Genomic DNA, 25,292 nt, shown 5'->3' with positions numbered 1-25,292 from the left:
AAGTGCAGACTTCTCATAAGAGCATCCTTTCTGTTTGACAGCAGAAATGATGAAAAGAGTTGTTTTTTATTTAAGAAAACCCTGTAATAGTTTGAATGACCAAAATGGTCAGATGGATACAATCCAAGTTGTTTTCTCATGTCTGGCATATTTCAAAATGGTAATACTAGTAAAATTCAAACATAAACCCATAACCATCAGCCACAAAACTCACCATATTCTGGCTATCAGGAAGCATGACTATTAGCTGGGCATTATGGTCCCATATCATTCTCCAGAAATCCTTGATAGTGTGTAGTAAGGGATGCTGGGTAATAATGAATTCATTACTTTGATAATAACCCTGCAAAAAAAAAATCAACAGGCTCAGAATTGATGCCCAACTATTAATGCTTAAAGGAAGCTTCTAGTGGACCAGAAGTCTAGAAAATACATTGCACAATTGTGTCTTCTTTGGCTTCCTGCAAATATTAGAAAAAAAATTTCCATTGCAGTGTTTTCCACATGAAAGGAGTAAATTCAATTACACTGAAATAATTTTTAAAACCTAAAAAAAAATATAAAAAAAAGGATAAAAGAGACAGAGGAGACTCGAATGGCCAACTCAGAGGAGCTGACTACCTGAAAAAAATATAAGAATACATGAAAGATCTGCAAAAATTCCAAGCAGTTTCTTAATTTGTACAGATGTCTCAAATTAACTTCTTACCACAAAAGAGAGTTCCTTTGCATTAATGCACCTGATGAAGGATCATGTACATATACCACTGCAGAGAGCTTTCCCATCTCTTTCCTGAATGTCCAGGAGGCATTAACTCCTCCCTCTCACCTAATGAAGGGCAAAATGTTGAAGAAAACCCAGAGAACAAAATATAATGGAAAGCTGATGAGCTATGGTGTCTTGGGCTATGCTAGTTGCAAAGGCTCTGTAAGATGAGCAGGTAGGAAGGCAAATCACAGTACAGCCATTAAAAACTAACTTGTTAGTTAACACTTTAAGTTTATCTCACAAGATCCTTCCATAGGCGGCATTTAGCTTTACCAGGTTTTAAAACTATGATGGGATTTCTATTTTTACAGATTGTTAAAATGCAATGCACTTAACCAAACTTAAACCCAGTAATAATGGTAATAGTATTTCCTGGGGGAAGTAACTCTTTCAGGCAGAGCGAATAATGAAAGAAAGGAGCTTTCAAAATCAGGATTGTGCCACCCTAACTCAGACACATGGCAGCTCTGAAAACAGCTATGCATTATTTTTCACCAATATGTTAACTGACTTACCATAATATAGGAAGCATTGATGTAGTCTGTCCCTTCACCAGACAGTGATGAGATACCCACTCTAGATCTTTCCACTGTAAAAAAAAGTTATGAATCAGTAAGTATGTTGCAATGACTCTTATAACATTACAGCAATTATTTCACTTATCTCACAGTGATGATAACACTAAGCTCCATCAATCTTCATCACTGAAGTACTATCCAGCCATCTATTTTGTTTTTCTATGTGTAATTCCTAAATCACTTCTTCATTATAAGTACTTTACAGAACATTGTTCCACACAAATGCAAATGTCTTCAGTTCTTGTTGAGGAAATTTTGAAGGTTTGACACACGAGGTTCATAAACATTTTGCCACCCAGAGAAGACAATTTGAACAAACTTACCAGGAATGATAGATGAAGTTCGGTTCTTTTCTCTGTTACACTGTTTGAGTGCAGTTGAATAATCACACTGCTGTGTGTTAGACTGGCTCAGTAGCTGAAACAATGAAATGTAAAAGAACTCAGGTAACTAGATAAAAGCCATTCTTTCACAAGTTGCACTAAACAGAAGGGTGCACATATTGCAGGTTCAGTGTCTCTCTTAACTTTAGGTATTGTGATAAATAATTGTGATTCATGAAACAAATGGGTGATTACATCAAAATAAAACAAGCGGATTGTAAAACTTAATTACACCCCCATAAAGAAATAAAACAGACCCTTACAAGGTCAAGGGGCCCTAAAACCTCCCTACTATCCTAAGAATAAAATATGGTAGAACTTTAAATCTTTTAGGCGCCTGTTCGTCCAAGAATGCATGAATTACGACCGGTTGTAAAGATAACCATTTAGCTTTAGCTGTAAGAAAACCCATATATTAAATACTTAGCAAAAAACTGTAAAATGTATATGTATATAATATAATTAATATGCAAGAAGTAGCTAAGATAAATGCCAAATGTACACTGTAGTAGGGGTGCAGATTTGGGAAACTTGTCTCCACTTCTGTCACCCAGCCGGCTGCTTGCTTTTACCATATAATAAACTCCTATTCAAAATCTTATAGCAACTTGAGACTTTGTTTATCACAGGTATCTAGTTATCTGGCTAAACAACTTAGAAAGTCATCAGAACTTTTTTCTTCACTGTTCTTAGCAGTTCAAATGACTCTTGAATCTTAGATCAATGAAAATGTCTTTGAAGGTGGAGTCTGTCTTTAACCAGTGATGTACACTGAGGGGAATACACTGATTGATCAATATAGCTCATGACATTATTTCTACAATGACATCGTTCCAGACTGTTGTTTTACCTTTAAGATCTTCCTGCAAAGGTACATAGTTAGATCTTCCAAAATCTACTTATTGGCCTATTTTTTTTTTTAGATCCTTTGTTTAAGAGTAAGCAAATAATTCTTCTGTCACAACTGACTGCATGCATTTGTTAAATTAATGTGAATTTAGGTTCAGCAGCTAATGAAAGTTGTGTTCAGAAAGCTAATGGAAGTTGTGTTGAGATACCTACTTTTAAGTAATTCAGGCTTGCAAAGATAAAGATTTTTGTTACTATCTCAGAGAGCTCACCTTGAATTGTTTCTCCAGTCTGGTCTTTCCTGTTGGTCCAGGTATCAAGAGAGCATTAACATAGGCATGAATGTGGGTCTCAAGGACTTCTGTTTCTTTACTGAGTATTGCTTCAACCAATGCATCGTGAATGAAGATGTATTGCTCCTAGGAAAAAGAAACCAAACGTGAGCTCTCATCATTTTCAGATTCCCCTGGTTATCTCTGGTTAAGCTGCCACTTCTGATGTGGTCACTGTTTCTTCACGGGGGAGCTTTCTCAAATGCTGTCCCCTAGAGTGATAACTGTCCCTTTGCAGTGACAGTACACATTTAAAAGCACAACTGACAATTTCACTTGCAATATATACGTATACACATATATATATCATATAATACAGTACCAAATCCCCACCACCTGTGATATCTCATGTTAACAGAGAATAAAATAGAATTAAAAATGCAAGCATAGCCTTGAGTCAAATTTTCAAGTCAGTCCTACCCCTAGTTTCTATAGCTATCCTCTGTTTCCTCTCTCACATCCTTTGGAACAGGTGTCCTAGCTGTTGATTACCTTTTATTCTATTGAAAGGCACTGGGGAATCTAACCACCTATTCTTGAAACCTGAAGCAGACTTTCAAATGCCCTGCTGTTGCCCTTATTGTTTTCTCTTGGTCTTTCGCTGTTCTATATATAATCTTCAGTTTAAAGTATCTATAGATAATTTTCTGTCTAAACCAGCTTTTGTCCTATGTTTTATTCCCTAATATAAACTGTTTGATGAACATCTGATAATGGTGTTTCCTTAAAAAACTCCATGGCAAAAATGCAAGTCCTGCCAAGAAAGCACTACTTCAAGAAGCATGATTTATATAGACTTCCTCCTAAGTCCTTCCTAATAAACAGACAAGAACCAACATATAGGTAATTTCTAGTGCATTGCTCTAAGCAAGCCTAGAAGGATGTCTCTATAAAACCATGGGAAACAAACGGGAAAATCCAGTCTGGTGACTGGTTGCCAGTCTGTCTGGTAGTGCCAAAAAGAAGACTGCATCATCTCTCCTTCTGCAAACAGAAATAGTTTGTAATAATCTCACGCTATTTATATTTCATTCTTACCTCAGTCTGCACCAAGTAGTTCCTTTGGGTACGTATGTGTTTTAAGAATCCAAATATGTTGATTGTCCCTTCATGCTGAATTTGCTGCAGCATGCTGTCTAACACTATGTATGTGCCTGTCCTTCCAACGCCAGCACTATAAAACAAAAAAATAGTCTTGAGCCTGAAGTAAAACACTAATGAAAAGAACTGGTACTTACACATAGCTTTTTCAACAAACTGCTGCGTAGGGAAGATTTTCCTTTACAAATGAATTTATTTTGCTCTATAGATACTTTGTGAAAACTTCAAGGCTGATAATAATATTTTTCACTGTGCAAGAATAGGTCTAAAGATAATTTTTTCAAATGATGTTTAAACTATTGGTTGAAATAGAATGAAGCGGTTTCCTGCAGGTCTGCAATTTTCAAGCTTCTGATATTCCTTAGGATACTTTGTCAAGTATACCTAGAAAGTGTGGCATATGTCAGCATTTGGGCACAGTTAATGTGCTCAAATTCTTCTATGCTGAAACCACAATTTAAAAGGAAAGTTGCATTATGCCTCCCATTACAAATAAAGGAGATTTCAAAGATCTGGACTGAAGAAAACCCCAGAAAATGGAAGAGCTACTGAGTATATCTGTAAAAGGATAAAGCCTAAGTCCTATCCAGATACAGCTAAGAGATGGCAAGTAATGGTTTAAAGTCTTCTTAAAAAGGTAAAATGGAAAAGAAAAGGTTAATAAACTTATTCCTGTTATGAACTCTGATTGATTTAGCATAAAACCAGCTTGTAAGATTAAAACCCACCTTTTACTTTCATAAAATATCTGGGTAGGAAGTACAAGGTCAAGAGGTCAGTTTTTGTGATCTATTAATATGTGGGAATTAGTCAATTGTAATTCCCCTCTAAGTTATGAATGAATGTTACGTATACTGGTACACGTAACTTGAGAGCAGCACTGTGCTGAGTCTGCATGGTTCCTTACAGGCAGATCCGAGCTCACTCCATACATGCTAATTCAATCATCTCATTTCTTCCACAGATGCAGCACATAGCATAGGTAGGGTGAGCTCAAATTGCAGTATTGAACTGTCTAAATAAACATTATATGAAACTGGAAGGTCCAGGTTATTAATACACTGTTAGGCACAAAGAAGATTACCAGATATCATCCGTACTTGTTATGAAAGACAAAACATGGAGAGCACTAAAACATAAAAATAGCTAAAATAAGTTTAATGAAGCTCATCATCTGTATCTTCAATAGAGCCTGTAAAGATAAATAAAAGTTACATTTCTAACATGAGATCACTCCTTTGGAATTCCATAGTGCATGGGATCAGGTTAGCTAAAAGCTGTACAGACGGAGATGAATTACACCTATGACCCAGTGGAGAGGTCTGACTGAAGCCACACAACTTACCAATGTTCATTTTTTAAAAACTCAATTTAATTGACTCATAATGTATTGCTGATCTCTCAGCAATCTCAGACTTGACATTTTGGGCTATTTTAAATTTCACATGAAAAAGCAGGATGTAGATAGCAGCAGAACAACAAAATGTGGAATTTTCATTTTCCAAGCTAAAAACAGATTTGTCAGATTAGATCATACCACAAATAAAATATCTTCATTTGCAGCATTTGTGAGGAGACTTTACCTGTTGGCTTCCTCAGAGTCAGCTCCAGAAGGACAGAATTCATGAGGAGGTTCTCTTTCCAAATGTTCCATCAAAGGTGAGGTACTACAGTGGAAAACCAGAACCTGCTTATATATTTTACAATAACCTGGTCCTTCACGGGCATTGTGAAGTCATTCCAGGACCTACAAACCCTTTTTAACCAATTCTCCCTGAGCTTCCAGTTTTAGTGAGCACTGACAGGACACCTGCCTGCACACTGCAGCACATGCAGACCTCAAACCATTCCCCAGAATGCTCCTCCAGTGACTGCTACAGCCCAAAGTAATGTTAAAAACAGCAGAGTTGTAGTTCAGACAGGAATACAGTGAGTCTTCTCTTGTGGACAGAGCTCCTCTTAGGATTACAGACTATCCCTGCACCAAAGAAAGCATGAGCCAGAAGCATCCTAACAATGTATTTCCAGAAAGGTAACAATTTTTGCTATATATGTATCTGGTAAGCTTATAGCATTCAAGAGAGTAGTATAGAAATGTGCAAAAAAGTAAAAGCATTTTTGCAAAAAAAAAAAAAAGAATACAGTGCAGAGCAGCCTCATCTTGTTTACAGAGATTTATAGAAGTGGCACAGACAGTTGATTAGTTGGCCTTACCAAGGAGAAAAATATCAGCTAAGAAATTAATCTTATTCCATCAGGAATTGCTAAATGCGAGAGTGAAATTTGCTTAGCCAACCACTGAAAAATTCTTTTTTTCTGCAAAACAAAAGTGGAGTGAACCTTACAGCAGTAAGAACCACACCTGCAATGAACCACAACAGGCCCGATGGCGTGGCGCTTTGCATGTGACGCCTTCCGCACAAAGGTGAGAACAGGCAATGTATATTCTGGAACACCCATGTCAGGCCACTGGGTATAATGGTACTGAGTTACTACACGTCCACTAGACCTCCCTTTCTGGGAACCCTGCAACAGAAAAATAATTCCATATGTAAGCAGCCCACATTGTCATAGTTTTATTTCCGTACCTGATAGTTGTTGAGCTAGAACTGTCCCTGTTTAGCTAAAAGCATGCCACCTGGCTCTGAATATTCCAGCTTTCAAAGAGAAGAGGAAGAGCTTATGCTTCTGTCCCATTAACTTGCCCACTGACTGGAAAAATGACCTGGCACTGTCCCTTAGAAAGCCACAGAGAAAGATTAAGAGCAATGGAGGGATAACAAACTACAGACGCTCTTAAGAGTCACCAGCTCTTTCTGTCACTCTGCTCCTCTGTTGGCTGAACAGAAGGAATAAGATTCACTTCACCCAGCTTCAGTGATCTACAAGGCAAATAGCCTTGTGTAGGCTGCTTTTCTAAGCTCCCTCCCTCAATGGCAACTCAGAGGCAGGGATGCGTTCAGAAAGTAGGTCATCTCATTCAAATATTGTTTCCTAAAATAGGCAGAATAAATTCATTGATAGTAAATGCTGCATGTTATGTATTAATTATACAGGGAAAGTGAGAGAATAAATGCCTCAGACATTTATGTGGCCAGAATAAATTTAGTTTTCAGAATCCCCCTCAAAGTAACCAACATCACAGTGCTGAGCTGAGAGCATGCTGATTCTGATTACAATAAAACAAGGTCTGGATTCACCTGTCATTAAAAAGGAAAATGGAGAGCTGAGGTAGATAATTCAATTCATACAAGATTTTCTTCCAGCTGCTCTCTTTCTGCAAATGTATCATCCTGCTCACCAGGCAGGCAAAGTCCACATCAGCTCTACAGTGCTTTTTCCCTGATGGTCCTACATCACACCAGTACTACAGGCCAGTGTCTTTTCAGTTTGTTGATCTCATCAAATTAACTGAAGTGGACAAGCAACTTGGCTAGCTGAGACCTACAGAACTCAGCTTTACATAGACAGCAGCAAAGAGCTGCCAACTTCCTTAAAAAGATTCTGAGCATCTTTTAACATTTCCTTTTGCCCACTTATGTTTTCAGAATGCCACAAACCTTTTTGATTTTGGTGTTTCTAAGAGTAAAATTCCTCACAGTGTAATAGGCAAGTACATGAACACTCTTCTGAGTAACCAAGAAGTTCCCATATTCTTCACTGCCTTCGGCAGGCCAGTACTGGTCACATTTTCTCTGTTAGAAAGCAAATGAAAACCAGAGAAAAAGAAAACAAAATGTCAAACTAGTAAACTGAAATGTTCCAATTTAAGTCAAGCATAGTCAAGCACAAAACCATATAGGGACTCTCAATATACCCAGTTTATAGTAGACACAATCTTCTGTACAGAACAAATAACATTATTTTGTGTTGTAAAGAGAGATGGCCGTGCAAAGATGCTCTTTATTTGGAATACTCAAAAAAAGAGAGGTTTAAATCATACTATCAGAATTAAAGAGCTCTAATAATGTGGAACTTGCCATTCTATAGGCACTCTAAAAACTAAAGAAACTAACATGATCTGTAGGAAAACCAGGAAGACATTCAAGTCAGTAGAATTGTATGTGGTTTTTGATTAGTTTATAGTATGGGCAGAGTATATATCTATATGATCAGCAAGGCTGAGAGTGAGCCTCTGTATGATCAGAATATAGAGTAGAGCTCTGTGATGTCCAGTGTTTTGGTTGAGTAGTTATATAGAAGAGTGCATGTTTATTGCATGCTGTTATAAATGAAGTGGTACTCTTGAGTGCAGCCCTTGTTCTGCAATTGCTGTCTGTATCATCTGATAGATGCTTTATAAGTTGTATGACAAGATTTACATTCATTTTAGGCATTGCTGCCAGTGTTTGGCAACTGTGATGCAATGTCTCCTAATGTGATCCCAAGGTACTTCCATCACATGACCAGAGGAACACACACCTCGTGATGGGGTTTGACCTCATTTTGTCTCACTGGACAAACATGTATCTAGTCATGTAGTAGGAAAGCAACTGTGGGTCCCACGGGATGTTAACAGGGAGCTGCTAGTGAACATCCAGAAAAGTTCACCTGCACTATGTTCTTCTTCTTTCCAGGATCTTTCTCAGAAACCCTGAGAAAGAGAACTATGGCAAGCCGATTGCTAGCAAACGTGGGACAAGGTTCCACAGTCTGTCCACTCATATATAAGAAAAGTCTTTTTTCAGTATAAGACTTTTTTTTTTTTAGTTAAAACATGGTATTTTCAAGGAGATATTGAATCTATTCTTAAGTTTCATTCTACAAATCCTCAACTTTATACTTCTATAGCCAATCCTAACACAAGCAACTACTACAAACTATTGCTCTTTGCTCAATAAATGCCTAAATAAGTTTTTTTAAAGAGAGTCAGGAGTTTGCTACAGGTAAATCTATCAACATCAGATAAATAAATAACAGACAAAGGTACTTATACCCTTCCTTTCTCAACGAGATTAGTTATCATCACAATAACTTCTACGTTATGTTCCCATATCATTCTCCAGAAATCTTCTGCTGTCGATTTTAGTGGCCCTTGAGCTGCAATGTAGGCTTTTGGCTTGTTGTAGCCCTAAATTGAAATATAACAAACGTCACTTGTCAAATCACTGTCCATGAGCAAAAGGAGGTTGGGAGGAGTACATGACATTTTATATATCTATTTTTAAAGACTCACAAAAGCTTTTAAGCACTTTTAAATTTGTAACTATCCAAATCACAGAAACTCTGTGGTACCAGATGACATATGAATACAACTGCTATGTCAATGTTTATCATTCCAACAAATAGGATACACACGTTCAAGTTCCCATGTTCTGGCAGAATGTCGACATGATAATGATTATGAGACATCTGTTACGATAGTGGTTTAAAAAAATGAATCAAGACCATTAACATGTAAATAACTAGGTAATGAAAACTGGTAATGGTGCCTTGGTGAGGCTCTTAGCCAAATAGCATCTTCTCATGAGATTATCTCAGACAGAAGAATTAACCACTCAGATGAAAAATACTTCTAAAATGACTCAGTGACAGAACATTTTTTGTTTCAAAATGCCCTTAACTAAGCTGCAGCTGCTACAATATCAAGATGGATTCAAAAAAGATTTGGAGTTTTACCTATGCTTTAACTTTCTAGGCTTAACTTGGACCATGAAAATTTTTTTTAATAAAATCTGTAGCATTGTGATCCTTTTAAAAAATTAAATCTATTCATCTCCATAGATAATTTTCTTACAGAAAAGTCTAACAAATGAATAGGCCGGCAGACAGAAAAAGACACTTACATCGACGTAGTTGGCATTAATGTAATCAGTCAGTTTTCCATCCTTTTCTGCAAGCTGGGCTAATTTAACCCTAGTATGATCATCTGTAGTAAAACAAGGGAGAAAATAAGCAGTTTCTATAAGAATTATATTCTTTCTGCAAGAAATGCCCTTAAAAATATTGAAATATATTTTACAATACATAAGATTAATACAGGAACAATCACACATGCAAACATCCTCTGCTTAGGTATGAATCAGATTCAAAATTCTAGTTATAGAAAAATAAACTATTAATCCAAAGTTTGAAGGGATTCATAATTTAGTGGCCTGAACACCAGCACCTTGGTCATTTTAGGCACTGTGATGTATTTCCCCTACAGCCTCTATCTGCTACCTATGGAGGTGTGTGGGTGTTTCCTAAGTCCTGTGTCATGACTGCCAAATCTCCAGAGTAGGATGTCTCAAAATGACAGCAGGCACCAGTATTGAGGAACAATAATTCCAAGTTAAAAGAGCGGACACTGAAGAACAATGGGACCTTGAAGAAACACTGGTCAGCTGAAGAACTTCAGCAGTGGCAACTTCAGGGCGAGCTGAAACTTTCTGCAGCCTGCACTGATCGTAAGAACCAGACTTCAGTCAGTTACAGAGGACAATTCTTGCTGCTTCAGCTGCCCTAAGCTCCCTACGCACTGCCCTTTGCTAAAAAAGTTGCTGGGCTGGCACCTTTTGTACGATCTGCTACAAACACAGTGGCAGAGAGAATCCCTGACATTTTGTCCATCTAGAGGTATCTTTAGCAAGGTGGAATGGAATTTCTTGCTGCTGATTTACATTGCCTTCTGCCGAATGCTGAACATAGATTTAATTTAGAGCTTCTTGTAATCAGAACAAAGTTGAAATGCTGTAAAGAGTTAAAACGAATGTTTTGAGCCACCAAAATAATCAAAAACCCAGAGGCAAAAGCTTCAAAGAGAGATTAACAAAACTGAGAAGAAAAATCTGGGAGAGTGATGCAATAGTGTGCTGGCTAATGAAGCTGTTCTATTCCACTGTTGCAGGGCACAATACAACATAAACCCAGTACATTTATGTTTATATGTGTCAGTAAATATATCCAGGGATTGTGTAGATCCTAGAGAGGATAAATCATCATTATTCTAGATCAAAGATGGATTAATTCTGGTAATCAAAATACAGCTTCTTTGGCTTCATAATGGCATTATAATGAAACCTCCCAACTTCCTTTGGGTCATTGCAGAAGACAAAAATATGTCTTGAAAAACATGCTGTGGTGGGGGGAAACAGTTTTCCCCCCTGAAGTTATAAAATGGTAAAACCCCAGGGGGTGGTGACCCTTGAAGTTTTGAGGTTTTATCCAATGAGCGCTTCTGCAAAATATAAACATATCACAAGCAAACGGAAGAGAAGCTTAGTTGTAGTTGGTAGTAGAAGTGGTAGCCATGTTGTGAATGCCACGAGTAAGGGGTTCGGAACCCTTTGGGGCTTTTGGGCCCCCCTCGGCCCCGGGTGGGGGCTGCAGGGACTTGGAACAGCGTAATGCTGGGCTAAGTACCTGTGGCTCAAAGCTAAAAAAGTTTTCTCCACTGTGAGTGAGCAGAGACAGAACAGCGGCAGAAGCAGCGTCCAGAGACTGTGGCTAAGAGCCAAAAGATAAGAAAGCAACAGTATGCAGCCAAGGAAGACACCGAGTTGTCTGAGAGAGCTGAGAGAGAGAGAGAGCGGCAGAGAGAGAGGATGTTCGGGTAAGAACTGAAATAAAAACCTCATACCCCTCTGAGACTTCCGAGAAAGGAGGGAGATGGACTCCGGCTTGAGAGGAGTCGTAGAGTGCTGCAGCACCGGAGAGGGAGGAGCTGAGAAGCTCAGGTGTCCTGCAGCTGGACTGGGACAGCCAGATGGAATGCGGAGGGGGTGACCTTGGCCCCCCTTGCTGCTGCTGCCAAGCCTAGCAGCCTGAGACAGAGCACAGGAGCTCTGGTAGAATTCCTGAGGCAAAGGCTTTCAACTGAAAGCTGCCCAAGATATTCTGACTCAAGGGTGAACCCCCTGAGGAAGGGACTTTCACGAAGATGCCCCTCCACTTCGTGATATGACCGTGGTGAAGCGAGTTTTGTCCCTGCTGTGCAGCCCACGGAGGAAGACCCTTGTTTGAAGATGGGTGGCTGAGGGGCTTGGATACCCCTCGTGTGTGCTGGCAGAGATCCAGCTGCTGCATGAGAAGAAGAGCGAAACAGATAAACCTGCTGCCTTAGAGACATTGCTGCTCTGAAGAAGGGATCTTTCCTTCTTCCCTCCTGGACTTTTATTTGGAGGGGAGAAGAGATTTGATCCATTGTAAATACTTATGTCATGGTAGAGATAATTAAGACTGTAAATAATGTATTGTAGTATTTATTTGTATAGTCATTGTAATATATTCCCTTTCCCCCATTTTGAGTCTCGTGCGGTTGTCTGGAAAAAAAACCATCTCACATTGAGTTGAGATGTGGGAGGGGGTTTGAAGATAGGGAATTGGATTTTTGGGGCTCTCAAACCATGACACATGCTCATCAAAGTAGAAGAATGTCAGAGGACTAACCTGAAGAGATGTGAAATCTCATACTACTCCTCTCCAAGCATTTTGTTAAAGAGGAGCTGGAGAATCACAGAATCATAGAATCAAACGGGTTGGAAAAGACCTCCAAGATCATCGAGTCCAACCTTTGATCTAACACTGCCGTGGTTACTAGACCATGGCACTAAGTGCCACATCCAGTCTCATCTTAAATACCTCCAGGGACAGTGAATCCACCACCTCCCTGGGCAGCCCATTCCAATGTCTGATTACTCTTGCTGTAAAAAATTTCTTCCTAATATCTAACCTAAACCTCCCCTGGCAGAGCTTAAGACCGTGTCTTCTTGTCCTACTGCTGGTTGCCTGGGAGAAGAGACCAGTGCCCACCTGGCTACAACCTCCTTTCAGGGAGTTGTAGAGAGTGATGAGGTCTCCTCTGAGCCTCCTCTTCTACAGGCTAAACAACTCCAGCTTCCTCAGCCTCTCCTCATAGGACTTGTGCTCCAGTCCCTTTACCAGCCTCATTGCTCTTCTCTGGACGTGCTCCAGCACCTCAATATCCTTCCTGAACTGAGGGGTCCAGAACTGGATACAGCACTCCAGGTGTGGCCTCCCCAGTACTGAGTACAGGGGAAGAATCACTTCCCTGGTCCTGCTGGCCACACTGTTCCTGATCCAGGCCAGGATGCCATTGGCCTTCTTGGCCACCTGGGCACACTGCTGGCTCATGTTCAGCTTCTTGTTAATCCAAACTTCCAGGTCCCTTTCTGCCTGGCTGCTCTCCAGCCACTCTGTCCCCAGCCTGTAGCGCTGCATGGGGTTGTTGTGGCCAAAGTGCAGGACCTGGCACTTGGTCTTGTTGAACCTCATCCTGTTGGAATCAGACCATCTCTCCAGCTTGTCCAGGTCCCTCTGCAGAGCCCTCCTGCCTTCCAGCAGATCAACACTCCCCCCCCCCAGCTTGGTGTTATCTGCAAATCTGCTAATGGTGGACTCAATCCCCTCATCCAGATCATCAATAAAGATATTAAATAGAATTGGACTCAACAGTGATCCCAGGGGGGCACCACTAGTGACTGGATGCAGCATCATTCCCCACCACTCTCTGGGCCCAGCCAGTTTCTAAACCAGCAGAGTGTGCCCCTGTCCAAGCTGTGGGCTACCAGCTTTTCCAGGAGGATGCTATGGGAGATGATGCCAAAGGCTTTGCTGAAGTCCACACAGACCACATCCACAGCCTTCCCCTCATCCACCAGATGGGTCATCTGATCATAAAAGGAGATCAGGTTGGTGTGACAGGACCTGGCCTTCCTAAACCCATACTGGCTGGGTCTGATCCCTTGTCCATCCTGTAGGTGTTGTGGGGTTGCACTGAGGATGATCTGCTCCATAACCTTGCCAGGCACTGAGGTCAGGCTGACAGGCCTGTAGCTTCCTGGGTCCTCCTTGCAGCCCTTTTTGTGGATCGGTGTGATATTTGCCAACTTCGAATCATCTGGGACCTCCCCAGTGAGCCAGGACTGTTGATAGATGATGGAGAGTGGCCTGGCGAGCTCTTCCACCAGCTCCTTCATCACCCTAGGATGGATCCCATCTGGTCCCATAGACTTGTGAGGATCCAACTGGCTCAGCAGGTTGCTGACTGTTTCCTCCTGGATTACAGGGGGGCTATACGGCTTCCTGTCTCTGTCTACCAGCTCCGGAGGCCACTTGTCCTGAGGACAACCTGTCTTACTGTTGAAAACTGAGGCAAAGAAGGTGTTAAGTACCTCAGCCTTTTCCTCATCTTTGGTGATTATGTTCCCCCCCATGTCCATCAAAGAATGGAGGTTATCCCTAACAGAAGTGGCTAGATTGAGTTCAAATTGTGCCTTTGTCTCTCTAATTTTCTTTCTACATGACCTAACTATATTCCTAAACTCTTCATGAGTAGCCAACCCTTTTTTCCATAGTCAGTAAGCTCTCTTTTTTCCCCTAATTTCCTTCAAAATCTCCCTGTTCAGCCAGGCTGGCCATCTTCCCCACCGGCTTGCCTTTCAGCACACTGAGACAGCCTGCTCCTGTGCATTCAAGACTTCCTTCTTGAAGCATGTCCATCCCTCCTGGACCCCTTTGTTTTCAAGGGCTGTTTCCCAAGGTACCCTCTGAACCAGTTTTCTGAGTAGGCCAAAATCTGCCCTCTGGAAGTCCAGGGCAGAAGTTTTATTGATGGCCCTCTTTGCATCCCTGAACATTGAAAACTATTATTTCATGGTCACTGTGCCCCAGATGGCCTCTGACTATCACATCTCCCACCAGCCCCTCTCTGTGAACAGCAGGTCTAGTGGGGCCCCATCCCTGGTAGGCTCATTTACCAACTGGTACAGGAAATTATCTTCTATACACTCTAGGAATCTCCTAGACTGCCTCTTCTCTGCTTTCAGTGTAGAGGTATTTTTACTCCCTTCAAAAACATATAAACCTATACGTGCCTATAATTATTTCTTAAACAAAACACCAAATGATGCCTTTACTTACAAGCAACAATGTTTATGTATCGATTCTTATTCTTGTTGTCAGGGTGATTAGAGCTGTCTGATGTAATACCTAGATCTACAGTACAGCTCTGGATTTCCTGAAAAAAATTATGTTATATTTTAGTAAGTACTAAGATTCATAAAACGTCTTAAAATACAGTAAGTAATCATGAAAAGAACCACAACCTTATACCCAATTATCTATGATATTTTACAACTACTTCATTGCTAAAAAAAAAAAAAATGCAGTGAAATAATTCCTTACCTGATAAAACTCTTTCAGTGTCTAATGAGGGAATGAATGCAAAAAAAGTAAAAAAAATCAAATTCCACAGCACAGAACAAATGGATAAGTGTTTATATAAATTACAATTACTATATGGAAAACAGTTATGGTCATGCAATATATATCTCCATAATAACAACAAAACTGAATATTTTTACATAACTCCTAAAGGAAACGAGGTAATTTCCAGTTAAAATACTGGCATCTGTTTTCCTATCTTTAGCTTTAATGTTAGACCTTAGGCCAGTGAAAGCTTATACATATGAGTAACATCACAGACTTTAGCCAGATTATCTATATCTTTAACTTTCACTGGATTTTTTTCTTGGTCCTTATAAGTGCGTTAGTTTCTCTGTGGAATGCTTTTGCTCTCCACATTCAGCTGCAAAACCTTCACTGAAGTAGGACTGTGTGCCACTCTGTCAGCCTCATGGCACTCTGGTGAAGGACAGAGTTACAGCCCTCACTCAGGCTGCCAGCAGTCTCACAATGAAGCCAACAATGTTATAAAGATAGAGAAAGGTTTGAAAAGACAGGCACAAAGTCTGCAAGACTAACAAAATTATTTTATTTTATTTATTACTTTAGATGACAGGAAACTCAAGCATTTATAAGGTCCACATTGTTAAGTAGGAAATAAGTTGTCATTGCTAAAAGTACTATAATAAGGTTTCCCAACACTTTTGATAATTCCTTTTAATATAAATCACCTTCACCTATTTAAATATAGACATGAAAAATGGTTACAAGTATAAAAATTAGATTTTAAATCAGTTGTTTTATAGTAATATAAAAAAAAATTTAAAAAACCCCAAAACCTGAACGACCCCTGTACTCTTCAAATGTATGTTAACTCTGCAAAGACAATGACTGTATTTCAGTTTTTCCCAATCTTCTAAGTTCTCCATCAGTACAGAAAAGAACAGGACACTAATTCTGGAGTACTCTGTAAAGTCAAGAAGGATCTCCAAGATGGTTAAGATTAGCATGAAATACTCCAGATAGGGCAGCTGTAGTTCAGTGAGGTGTAGCATATTTGGTCTTTGGATCACTGCTGTAATTTAGGAAAAGTACAACTGTAGGAAAAGATCAATTTAAGACAAACAGTCTGATTTCTGTATTGCTGTACTCACTAATGGTGAAAGAGCTTTGGAACCATTGTATTTACACACTGTCCTTCAACATCTGCTCTTACTAATAGCCAGTCTGGCTGGAGTCCAGTCCCGCCAGTGCATATGCACATGTGTAATATATGAATATTGAACTGGACATTCACAAGTATTTACAAGTTTGGTCCAACAATCAAATGGATGTTCTGAATGTTAAATGAATTGAAGAAGAAATGTTGAAGTAGGTTATGTGAACGACATGGAATTTTTGGTCCATTAGATCACAATACATTGGCTGGAGAAACAAAAGCAAAATCAAATGATGCAAAACTATGAATTGTTTACTTTCATTATTGTTTTTGCAGCAGGAATATTACAATCATATTTAAATTAATATAGATCAATTAAAAATTTATTTTCCATTCCAACTGACTGATTTGCTTAAAAATCTCTTGTAAAAATGTTAATATCTTTAATTAAAGTATTTGGGGGTTTAATGTTTATGTGAATTAAGTAAGAACATATCTATCTTTAAATTGATTGCAATACACACAAATGTGAAAAAAAGATGAAGTTCATTAGTTACATATGGTGATAATAACATTATATGATTAAAGCATATGTTTCAACATTTTGAAATACCTTTTATGAACTATATACTTTGGAAAAGGAACTGTAAATCTTTTACTACCACATATGAAGACTACATTAGCTCCCCTGTTAATCAGAAGTCTTGCCACGTGTACTCATTATTACTTCCATTTTATTTTGCCTGTAAATGGAGCAAGCAAATGTGGGTAGCTTCTGCAAAATTAAATTTTCATTAGTATTGGCAAAGCTTTAGATCTACCACTGTATCTGATAAGTCATATACATTGCATTATCTTTGCACAGTTTATTCACACAATCATTTAGTATTTTATCACAGTAATAAATATTGCCATTTTCATTCCAGTCCTGTTAGCTTTTATAAATCTCCCTAGTCTTTATGCATGAACTCCTTACTGGGCTCACAGCACTTGTATTTACATGCATTCCTGAAATTGGTGCCCAAGTCAGAATGTAATCCCTTGTTTTTTGTTTCCAGGCAATTAAACTTAACATTATCTGTATGTACTAAGAAGAAAGATGACGTCATAGAGCCATACCTCAAATTCTTCAGAAAAACCATTACTTGCATGTAAATCTGCAACATGTTTTGGAAAATGCTTTATTGGAATTGCTCCAACATCATCTTAGGGGTGGGAAAAGACAAAAAATATATTTATGAAGAATAAAAAGCTAGTGACATATAAAGAAGTTTATATGTAGGCAATCCACACAACATCCTGAAATAAAATTTTGGCATGAACTTTGGATATACAACTCCCACAAAAATTAAACATTCTTTAACATCATTAACATTTCTAAAATAGTTATCTAACACTTGTACATTTCTAAACAATTATTTAGGAAGAAAATAAAGAAAATGCCTTGCTAGATCTTGCTCTGTCTTTAAGCCCCCCAAATCAAGGTGCTGATTCTGCAAGACGCTGAGCTTGTCTGTAAATAGAAGAACACACAGAATTCCCTGTGAAGTCAAGGAGAAATGGGAAGATTATCTGTTTGCTACAAGATGTTCAAAGGGAGAATGTAGGAGTACAGCTCTGAATAATACTGATAAAGCAAGAATGAATGATTCGGCGGAGTTGTGTGGGTGTTTTATGCTGATTAGTGTTGCACTGGAATTCTGATCCAGTATATAGACTGGCCGCATAGTCCCAAGCCTACTAAATTAAAGCAGCATTATACCAGTAGTTTAATATTAACTGACATGTTTCATGTTTGCATTGGTACCCAAAGGAATCTTTTTTTTAATCTTTTACTGCATCAGCGACTACTTCCAGTCCAGAATTTCCCCCCCATTCTCCTCATGATTCTACAATTATTTATGAATAATAAGTCTGATCCTGGCAGTACTGACTGCAAATTTTCATACCAGGTCTTGTATTTCAAGATTTCAGTGGAAGATTTATGTTTAAGACTTTCTGGATACTCACAAAGAAAAGATCTACATTCTCAAGGAATAACCGTGATTCATGTAACTTTGGGGTTCTGATACTGAGTCTGAATTTTCCATCTGATATTTATATTTCAGGACATCTTCATTTTACTTTATACAAATATAGAAAAACACTCTTGTGTAGAACATTCATCAGAGATCATGCCAAAAATCTTTGGGACTTTTAATCTTCTCTTTCCTGCAAAGATGCCACGCAAACAAAGTCATCTGCTTGTTAATTATCTGTTAAAGGAGGATATTCTTTCACAGAGTGTTGGTTCTGAAGAATAATTTTGTTGTTTTGGTTTTTTTTGTTTTTTTTTAAAGCCTTTCATGGACTAAAAATATGTTTACTTCACAATCTGTAATTTCATCACTATTTCATATGAGAACAAAACATCAAAAACATTGAACAAGGACCTGTTATTTACATCAACCAATGTTCAGCATTTAGCCCACCTAATAGTTTTAGCTTTCAGTTACCAAGAATTTTTTGATTTGTAGTAAGATCCATCTGGTCTTCTACTTACATGACTGGACCCTAATAAAAAAGTGAATTTATCCAGTCAAGTCTAAGAGAAGCTGAACAACCATGTAGCATTATCTTCACACTTCAGAGATAAAATCTGGTATAAAGTGTTTATCCTAAAGATATGCAAACACAGAATCAGAAGGGTAGGCAAATGACCCTGAGTGAGGACAACATGGGAGAAAGAGATCTCAGGTTTTGTTTCATTGCCAGAGCTAATCTCCCAACTCAATCACTTCTGAACCAGGAATGTATTTTATATCTGGATGGCAGATACCACTTCAAACTACTTAGAGTTTGATAGTGGGTCCAAACACTACCCTGTAATTGATTATTATTTGAATGCATCTTTGAATTGTTCTGCAAAGTGCCATGGCATTTTCTGTGAATAACTGATCTCCTCTCTCTGCCAATGAAACCCTTCAAAAGAAAGACTTAATATATAATGAGATCTGTGGAGTGTGCTTTTGGTCATATCCATAGGAATTAAACTTAGCAGTTACAAAATGCTCTTCCTGCCTACACTCTTTGAAGGTATTATGTCGCAGTTAAACTCAATTGTAAAATTACACTGCTGCAACACTTGTACAATAGAAAACTCAAAACCTGCTCACTTGACATCTGTTGCATGCAAAATAGAATGAACTATTTCCTCGGTGCTTGCAGCTTTTTCCATAAAATGTTTTATGTATCTTCAGTCACTTGGCAAAACTTTTCTCTTTAATATTTATCAGCATTTCAGAAGGAAAACCTCCAGCTTCAAAACACATATTTTAAGAACTCAGAACTCATTTAGTAAAAGGTTATGCAACTCCTAACAGTGGCAATCAATACAAAAGGCATTTAAAGATAATTTAAAGATGTCTACAATTCAGTTACAATAGAAGCCTAATGTTTGGGATTTATTTAATTAAGTGTGTTTACTAGTTATCTACCCAAGGGCTGATTTTCTTCCCTTATTCATTCCATGGGAATATATTGCCTTGTGTAATAACAGTTTGTAAAAACATTACTTGTGGAACAAGATATCCTTGTCTCACAGGTGAAAATGTGGCTTAGGATCTGCTTCAGAATTAATCTATTTAGAGTACTTTCATTCTACACAGATTGAAAAAGCTGGGAGGGCTGCATGTGCTTCTCTGATACCCTTTCAGGAGGAAGGAAAAGACAGAATTTCTCCAAATAAATGTGGTGGATATAGAACCAGAAGACACCAATAAGGTTCTGAAATTCTGTACCATTTTTATGAAAGGATCCCAGAGAACTTTACGATAGTAACTATTCTAGTAAAATACATAAGTTTAAGAACACATAATTGAAATGAAATGCAGACAGATGAGACATATGCTCATCTTGCTGGTAAAAAGAATAGGAAATGTTCTATACAATGGTGACAAATCCAATTAAAGGCAGAAATATAGCAGAATATGTTGCTCCATCTTGAGACAGTGAACTAGAGCTATTTAGCATAGCTCAGATGGCTACACTAACAGCAGCCACTCTAGTGAGGTTACACCTCAAATGGCCAGAAGGCACAGCATATCTTTGAGACAACTCTGTAAGGTGAAAATATTTCTCTTCTCTGTTACCTACAGGAGAGAGTATTAGGAACACTAGTCTCTGCTGACATCAAGTGCACCTGTGTTTACACAGATTTGTACAACAGGCTACAAATCTCTGGTTTACGGATGTTACAGCACGTAAAGAATTCATATTGACACATATAAAACAGTATCTTCCGACAGCTAACACCAATCCACAGAGTGGTTGCCAGAAATACCTGAGACTGGGAAGATTGGAGCTGGGGGAGCAGAAATCACTCGAGGTGATGTATTATCTTCTAAATAAAAGTGAGCAGTCTGGAAACATTTCCTGGAGGGGAAGAAACATAAATAAATATTGCAAAACAAACAAACAAACAAACCAAACAAAAAAACCCAACAAAACATTATCTAAGATCTTTTGGAATTCTGGCATTATTGAATCAGAAAGAAAAATCTTGGTTTTGAAAACCATTTTTCATTGAGTGTCAAATATTACTGCTACAATATAAATATTCCCCCAGCACACCACCAAATTATACATACAACTTGATGATACATTACCTCAGTATAATACATAGTTCATGCAACTGTACCTATACCAGAGGCAGAGGATAGAGCACGCATCAGACATAGTGACAGCTGAAAGAGGAACTCTGCATCAGGAGCTACTGTAGATGCTGTGCAATTCCAAGTACAAAAAAATGCTACTGTCTTCCTGGTTTATTCAAATTCCCCCACACAATTACTGTTCCCTTTTACGTGATTATGCTAGCCTGAAGATGGAGCAGTGTATGAGATCAGTCATGGTAACTAATTGACAGATCCTACTGCAGATATGGAAATGCAGTAAAAGACAACGTGCCCTGTAACAGCTTAACAGTGGCCCTAGAACTACTATGACTGGGGCTAAACGTTATTTTCATAATGTAATCGCAACACCGAGGGAACTTTAACCAAGGAGGACTTCCCAAAGTTGACAGACAGAAACAGGGGAATTTCTAACTCCAGGAGATGCCGGCTTTGTTGCAAAAACATTGAAGTATGAATACAAATGGAATCAACTTCAACTATGACCCACAATGTTATTTGTATCTGTGCTGTAATCCAGATGCGAAGATAATAGGAATAACATCTGTTAACAGTCCAAGCTATTCAAGGGAATGAGTAATCAACTGCTGCTGTAAGCTTTGCAAAGCCTCTTTAATTAAAAAATCTCCATATGATTAGACATACTAATAACAATTTTTACTTTGGGTCACTTAATCTTTTTGAAATATTATTCACTAATCATTAAATTTAAAAAGAAATATATGCATAACAAAAATATTAATCTCATTTTATATTTATGAGATTCTGCTTCTTCAAAGCTGAAGCTGTTGTATGATTGCTACTTTGTGTAATCATTGTGATTTTTAATTCTGTACCATTCCTATATCATTGCAGTGATATAATTGTTATAAAAAACCATAAATTTTGAAGATACTTTGAAAAATAGATAGGGAATATGTGGCTGTTGTAATCCTTTTCAGAACATTAATGAAGATAATAAAGACTTTGGTAAGTTTATTTGAATTAAGCCTCTGGGAAACATGCCCATAATCTCAGAAATTGTTGGGAATTTTCGATCTGTGTACAATACAGATTCTCTTAAAACACAAAAAAAAGTGGACAGCTAAATCAAAGGGAAAACTGTGGCACACAAAACAGTTCTGGTGATTCACAGGACAAATTAATTTGAAACTAGAATCCTCTCAAAGCATATTTGTGATGTTTACAGAGAAGCTTTGGCTTTGCATGAGAAGTTTGGAGCAATGCTATCTGTTACGTAGCTGGTTTTACTTAGAAATGGCAATTTTGGATGCAGACCAAGAAGACATTCAGGATGTGCCTGGGAACACCTTTCTAATTTTTAAAGAGTCTACCACCTTACAGTTAGTTAGTGGCTGGTGAGGTGAGAGAAGCTGTCTCACTGCTAGCATAAGACTCAAGAGTTAGTCTCAGGACTGTGTGTGAACGTCCAAAATGTAGGCAAGTGCCAAAGTACTTTAAATCATCAAACACTTTGGAAAGTCCGGCTCTGCCTGCTGGGCACAGCGAATGCTGTATTATGCTTATCAAAAACAGCACCAACCAAACATGCCAACCAGCCTGATGCTAAAGCTCCAAACCCAAAAAGTGTCTTTCCCCAAATATCTACTGCTTGTGAACAATGATCATACCTAAAGTTTATGGACTAACATTACAGAGTTTTGTCACCTCCTTGCTTGAGAAAAGATTGAGCTATAAAGAATTTAATTAGCATAATTGCTTTCACATCTAAAGTAGTACTTAAAATGTCCCCATAATATGCCATACACTCATTATCTGTCACTGAACCAATGTATTTTTAATCTTTAACAAGTTAATTGTGGCTGAAAATAAATTACACCCTTAGCACATTTGAGAGACAAATTCATAGCAGTTGACTTAACCTGTAATAAGACTCACAAATAGGCACTCCATCTGCTTCTGCATCAGCAGTGAAAGCCTTCATGATTAAACCTAATGCTAATATCCACATATCGTTAATTATCACTTGTTGTTAATGAAAAAAGTGATGACTATTTCAAACTTCCAGACAAAGGTCCCATCACTCAATGTTAAACTGATTATTTAATTTACACCTTTCATCACAGAATTTAGATCTTCAACCTAAAACTGTAATTTGTAATTTAGACACAGCACTTCTTCGATCACACACTTTATATATGGAGATGGTGCTAAGCCATTGAATTAATTACAGTGTCTGGATCTGTATAGGAAGGCATGCAGCAGCAGCAGCAGCGCTTCTGTCTAACAGGAGGGACACTAGATCTGAATGAACACTTCAATGGGAACTTTGGACAAGACTAAGCCTCAGACTGTTTTTCCAGAATTTGGGGCCCTTGACCTTGGCTGAGGATATCTGCCTACGTCTCCCCCAGGGCAGGGATTGCTCAGAGCTTAACTGGGATTGTCACTGAGGCAGGCAAAGACCACGACACTGTGTGTGCATGGGAACGTGCATATGTGCATGGTGTTTGCTGCTGCACAGACTGAGGGAGTGGAACCTTGGAAGTCAAGAGGCATCTGTGAGAGGATGTGTTTGAACATCCCCTGCTTGCCAAGAATGGTCTTAGAGGCATAGTTACTTCTCTGAGAACTTCTTTTGAGCTCATAGGATTATGTACCAATAAGCATTCTGAAACACTTACTTGAATTTACGTTTAAAAGGTTCAGATAATTTAAAGATCTGATACAGTCAAAGGATCTTCAAATGGATCTTCAATGGATCCAATGATGCCAATTATTCAATTTTTAAATGGCTACAATTAATTTTTATGTGCTTGTCAGCTGGAATTTTGTCAGATTTTACAACACTTTTATTTATAATTTGATGTCACACTGTTGAAAAGTTTTTCCTTCATGGATGAATGAGTGTGGCCTTTGTGAATTTAAATCTGATTTTAGTGTTTCTCCATGTGCAAGTTTAACGATCCTTAGAGAGGGTTCTCAACTCCGTTCCCATAAACTTATCACAGGACTCAAGGCATCAGTTCAAATAATGAATAAGGAAATGAACATTTTCTGACAGTTCTGTTTCAAAGATATGGGGTAGTAGAGGAAAGTTAAAAGTTAAATGGCTACTCAGGGTGTTGTCTGCCATCAGGTTGGTAATTTCTGATGTGTTGCTGTCATGAGATGTGTAAGAGCCTGCATGACAGTCAGCTGATATTCAGTAAGTCTACAGATACAAATGTAGCTGGAAGGCATTAGCAGTTTGCAGTTAGTGTTATTACAGCCAGTCTTTTACTAGAGTTCATATATATTCATTGGAAAAGAATTTTGAATGGTACAACTCCCACAGCTGACAACTGCTACTGTTTTACTATTCTCCATGCTCTTCTTACAGTGACTATTATAAAACTGATCTGCACAAATACGATTAATTAAGAAAAATGGTAATAATGAAGCCATCCAGAATAGAACAGAGCAAGTACTTTCAAATACTCCTCCTGCATCTCTGCTGCAAAGACTCAGTCAAGTAGACAGATGCTGAGAAAGATGGATAAATTCTAGATTTGGACAGAAAATTCTCTCTAAAGCTTTAAAAAAAGTCTATCTGGACAACAAAACCACTAAACAGCAAAAGAATCTCCTTGTTTATTCCACTGTAATCTTACACATGCTGAAGAAATTAAAGGAAAATGAAATTACTTGAAAATTGCTTGAATCACAAAAGATACACAGAAACAGAGTAGTTCAAAATTCCATATTTTCCTACTGGCAATTAGTCAATCTTTAGACAATTTTGCCATTAGAAGTTTTCATCCCTGTTAGAGGAATTAATATTTTACCAAAAAAAGATTGAAACTGTGCCTAATGGCATAGGGAAGAGATTGAGGAATTTCCTCAAGTGCTGATTAACAATTTCATGTAAAAAAAACCCCCAAACCAAAACCCAAACAACAGATGGTATAGAATTATTTTTCTAATACAAGTCATTCAAGTGAAGAACAAAATAATTTTGCCTTTCTTTAACCTTGAGAGATCAGAACTTGTTGCTCTTTGTAGTTATTGGTTTTCTAAACCAAATAACACACCTTTTGCATATTCATATTAGGAGTTAATAGAGGAAACAATCCAAAGCATTATTCACTCAAATAACCAGCTAGGATATACCAATGCTTTTTTAACTGACTACTGTTGAAAAAGGAATATAGGATAACTTCTTGAAAACATAAAATTTTTATGAACTTTAATAAGTGAAAATAATTGGCCCAAATTAAAAAAAAATAAAAATAAAAGAGCATTACAGAAAGAAACATTGACAGCTTACCTCAACTATTTCAAAATAATATAAATCTAACCACAAAAAATATTACAGACT

The 25,292-nt window shown here is 38.1% G+C and overlaps 1 protein-coding gene across 1 annotated transcript in view; it reads right to left on the bottom strand.

The window, feature by feature from the left end:
* Nucleotides 1–25,292, bottom strand: part of PTPRZ1 (protein tyrosine phosphatase, receptor type Z1) — a 138,586-nt gene that overhangs the window by 4,337 nt on the left and 108,957 nt on the right. The window contains 14 exon segments of the mRNA XM_017818153.1: nt 215–343; nt 1,285–1,358; nt 1,671–1,764; nt 2,852–2,998; nt 3,950–4,085; nt 5,596–5,679; nt 6,375–6,538; nt 7,573–7,707; nt 8,949–9,083; nt 9,799–9,881; nt 14,876–14,972; nt 15,140–15,160; nt 17,418–17,503; nt 20,620–20,711. Of these exon segments, the coding sequence (XP_017673642.1) occupies nt 215–343; nt 1,285–1,358; nt 1,671–1,764; nt 2,852–2,998; nt 3,950–4,085; nt 5,596–5,679; nt 6,375–6,538; nt 7,573–7,707; nt 8,949–9,083; nt 9,799–9,881; nt 14,876–14,972; nt 15,140–15,160; nt 17,418–17,503; nt 20,620–20,711 (1,477 nt within the window).

The sequence above is a fragment of the Lepidothrix coronata genome, unplaced genomic scaffold (assembly GCF_001604755.1).
Source record: "Lepidothrix coronata isolate B3197 unplaced genomic scaffold, Lepidothrix_coronata-1.0 Scaffold66, whole genome shotgun sequence".
Lineage (NCBI taxonomy): Eukaryota > Metazoa > Chordata > Aves > Passeriformes > Pipridae > Lepidothrix > Lepidothrix coronata.
This window is presented reverse-complemented; position numbering and strand designations above follow the sequence as displayed.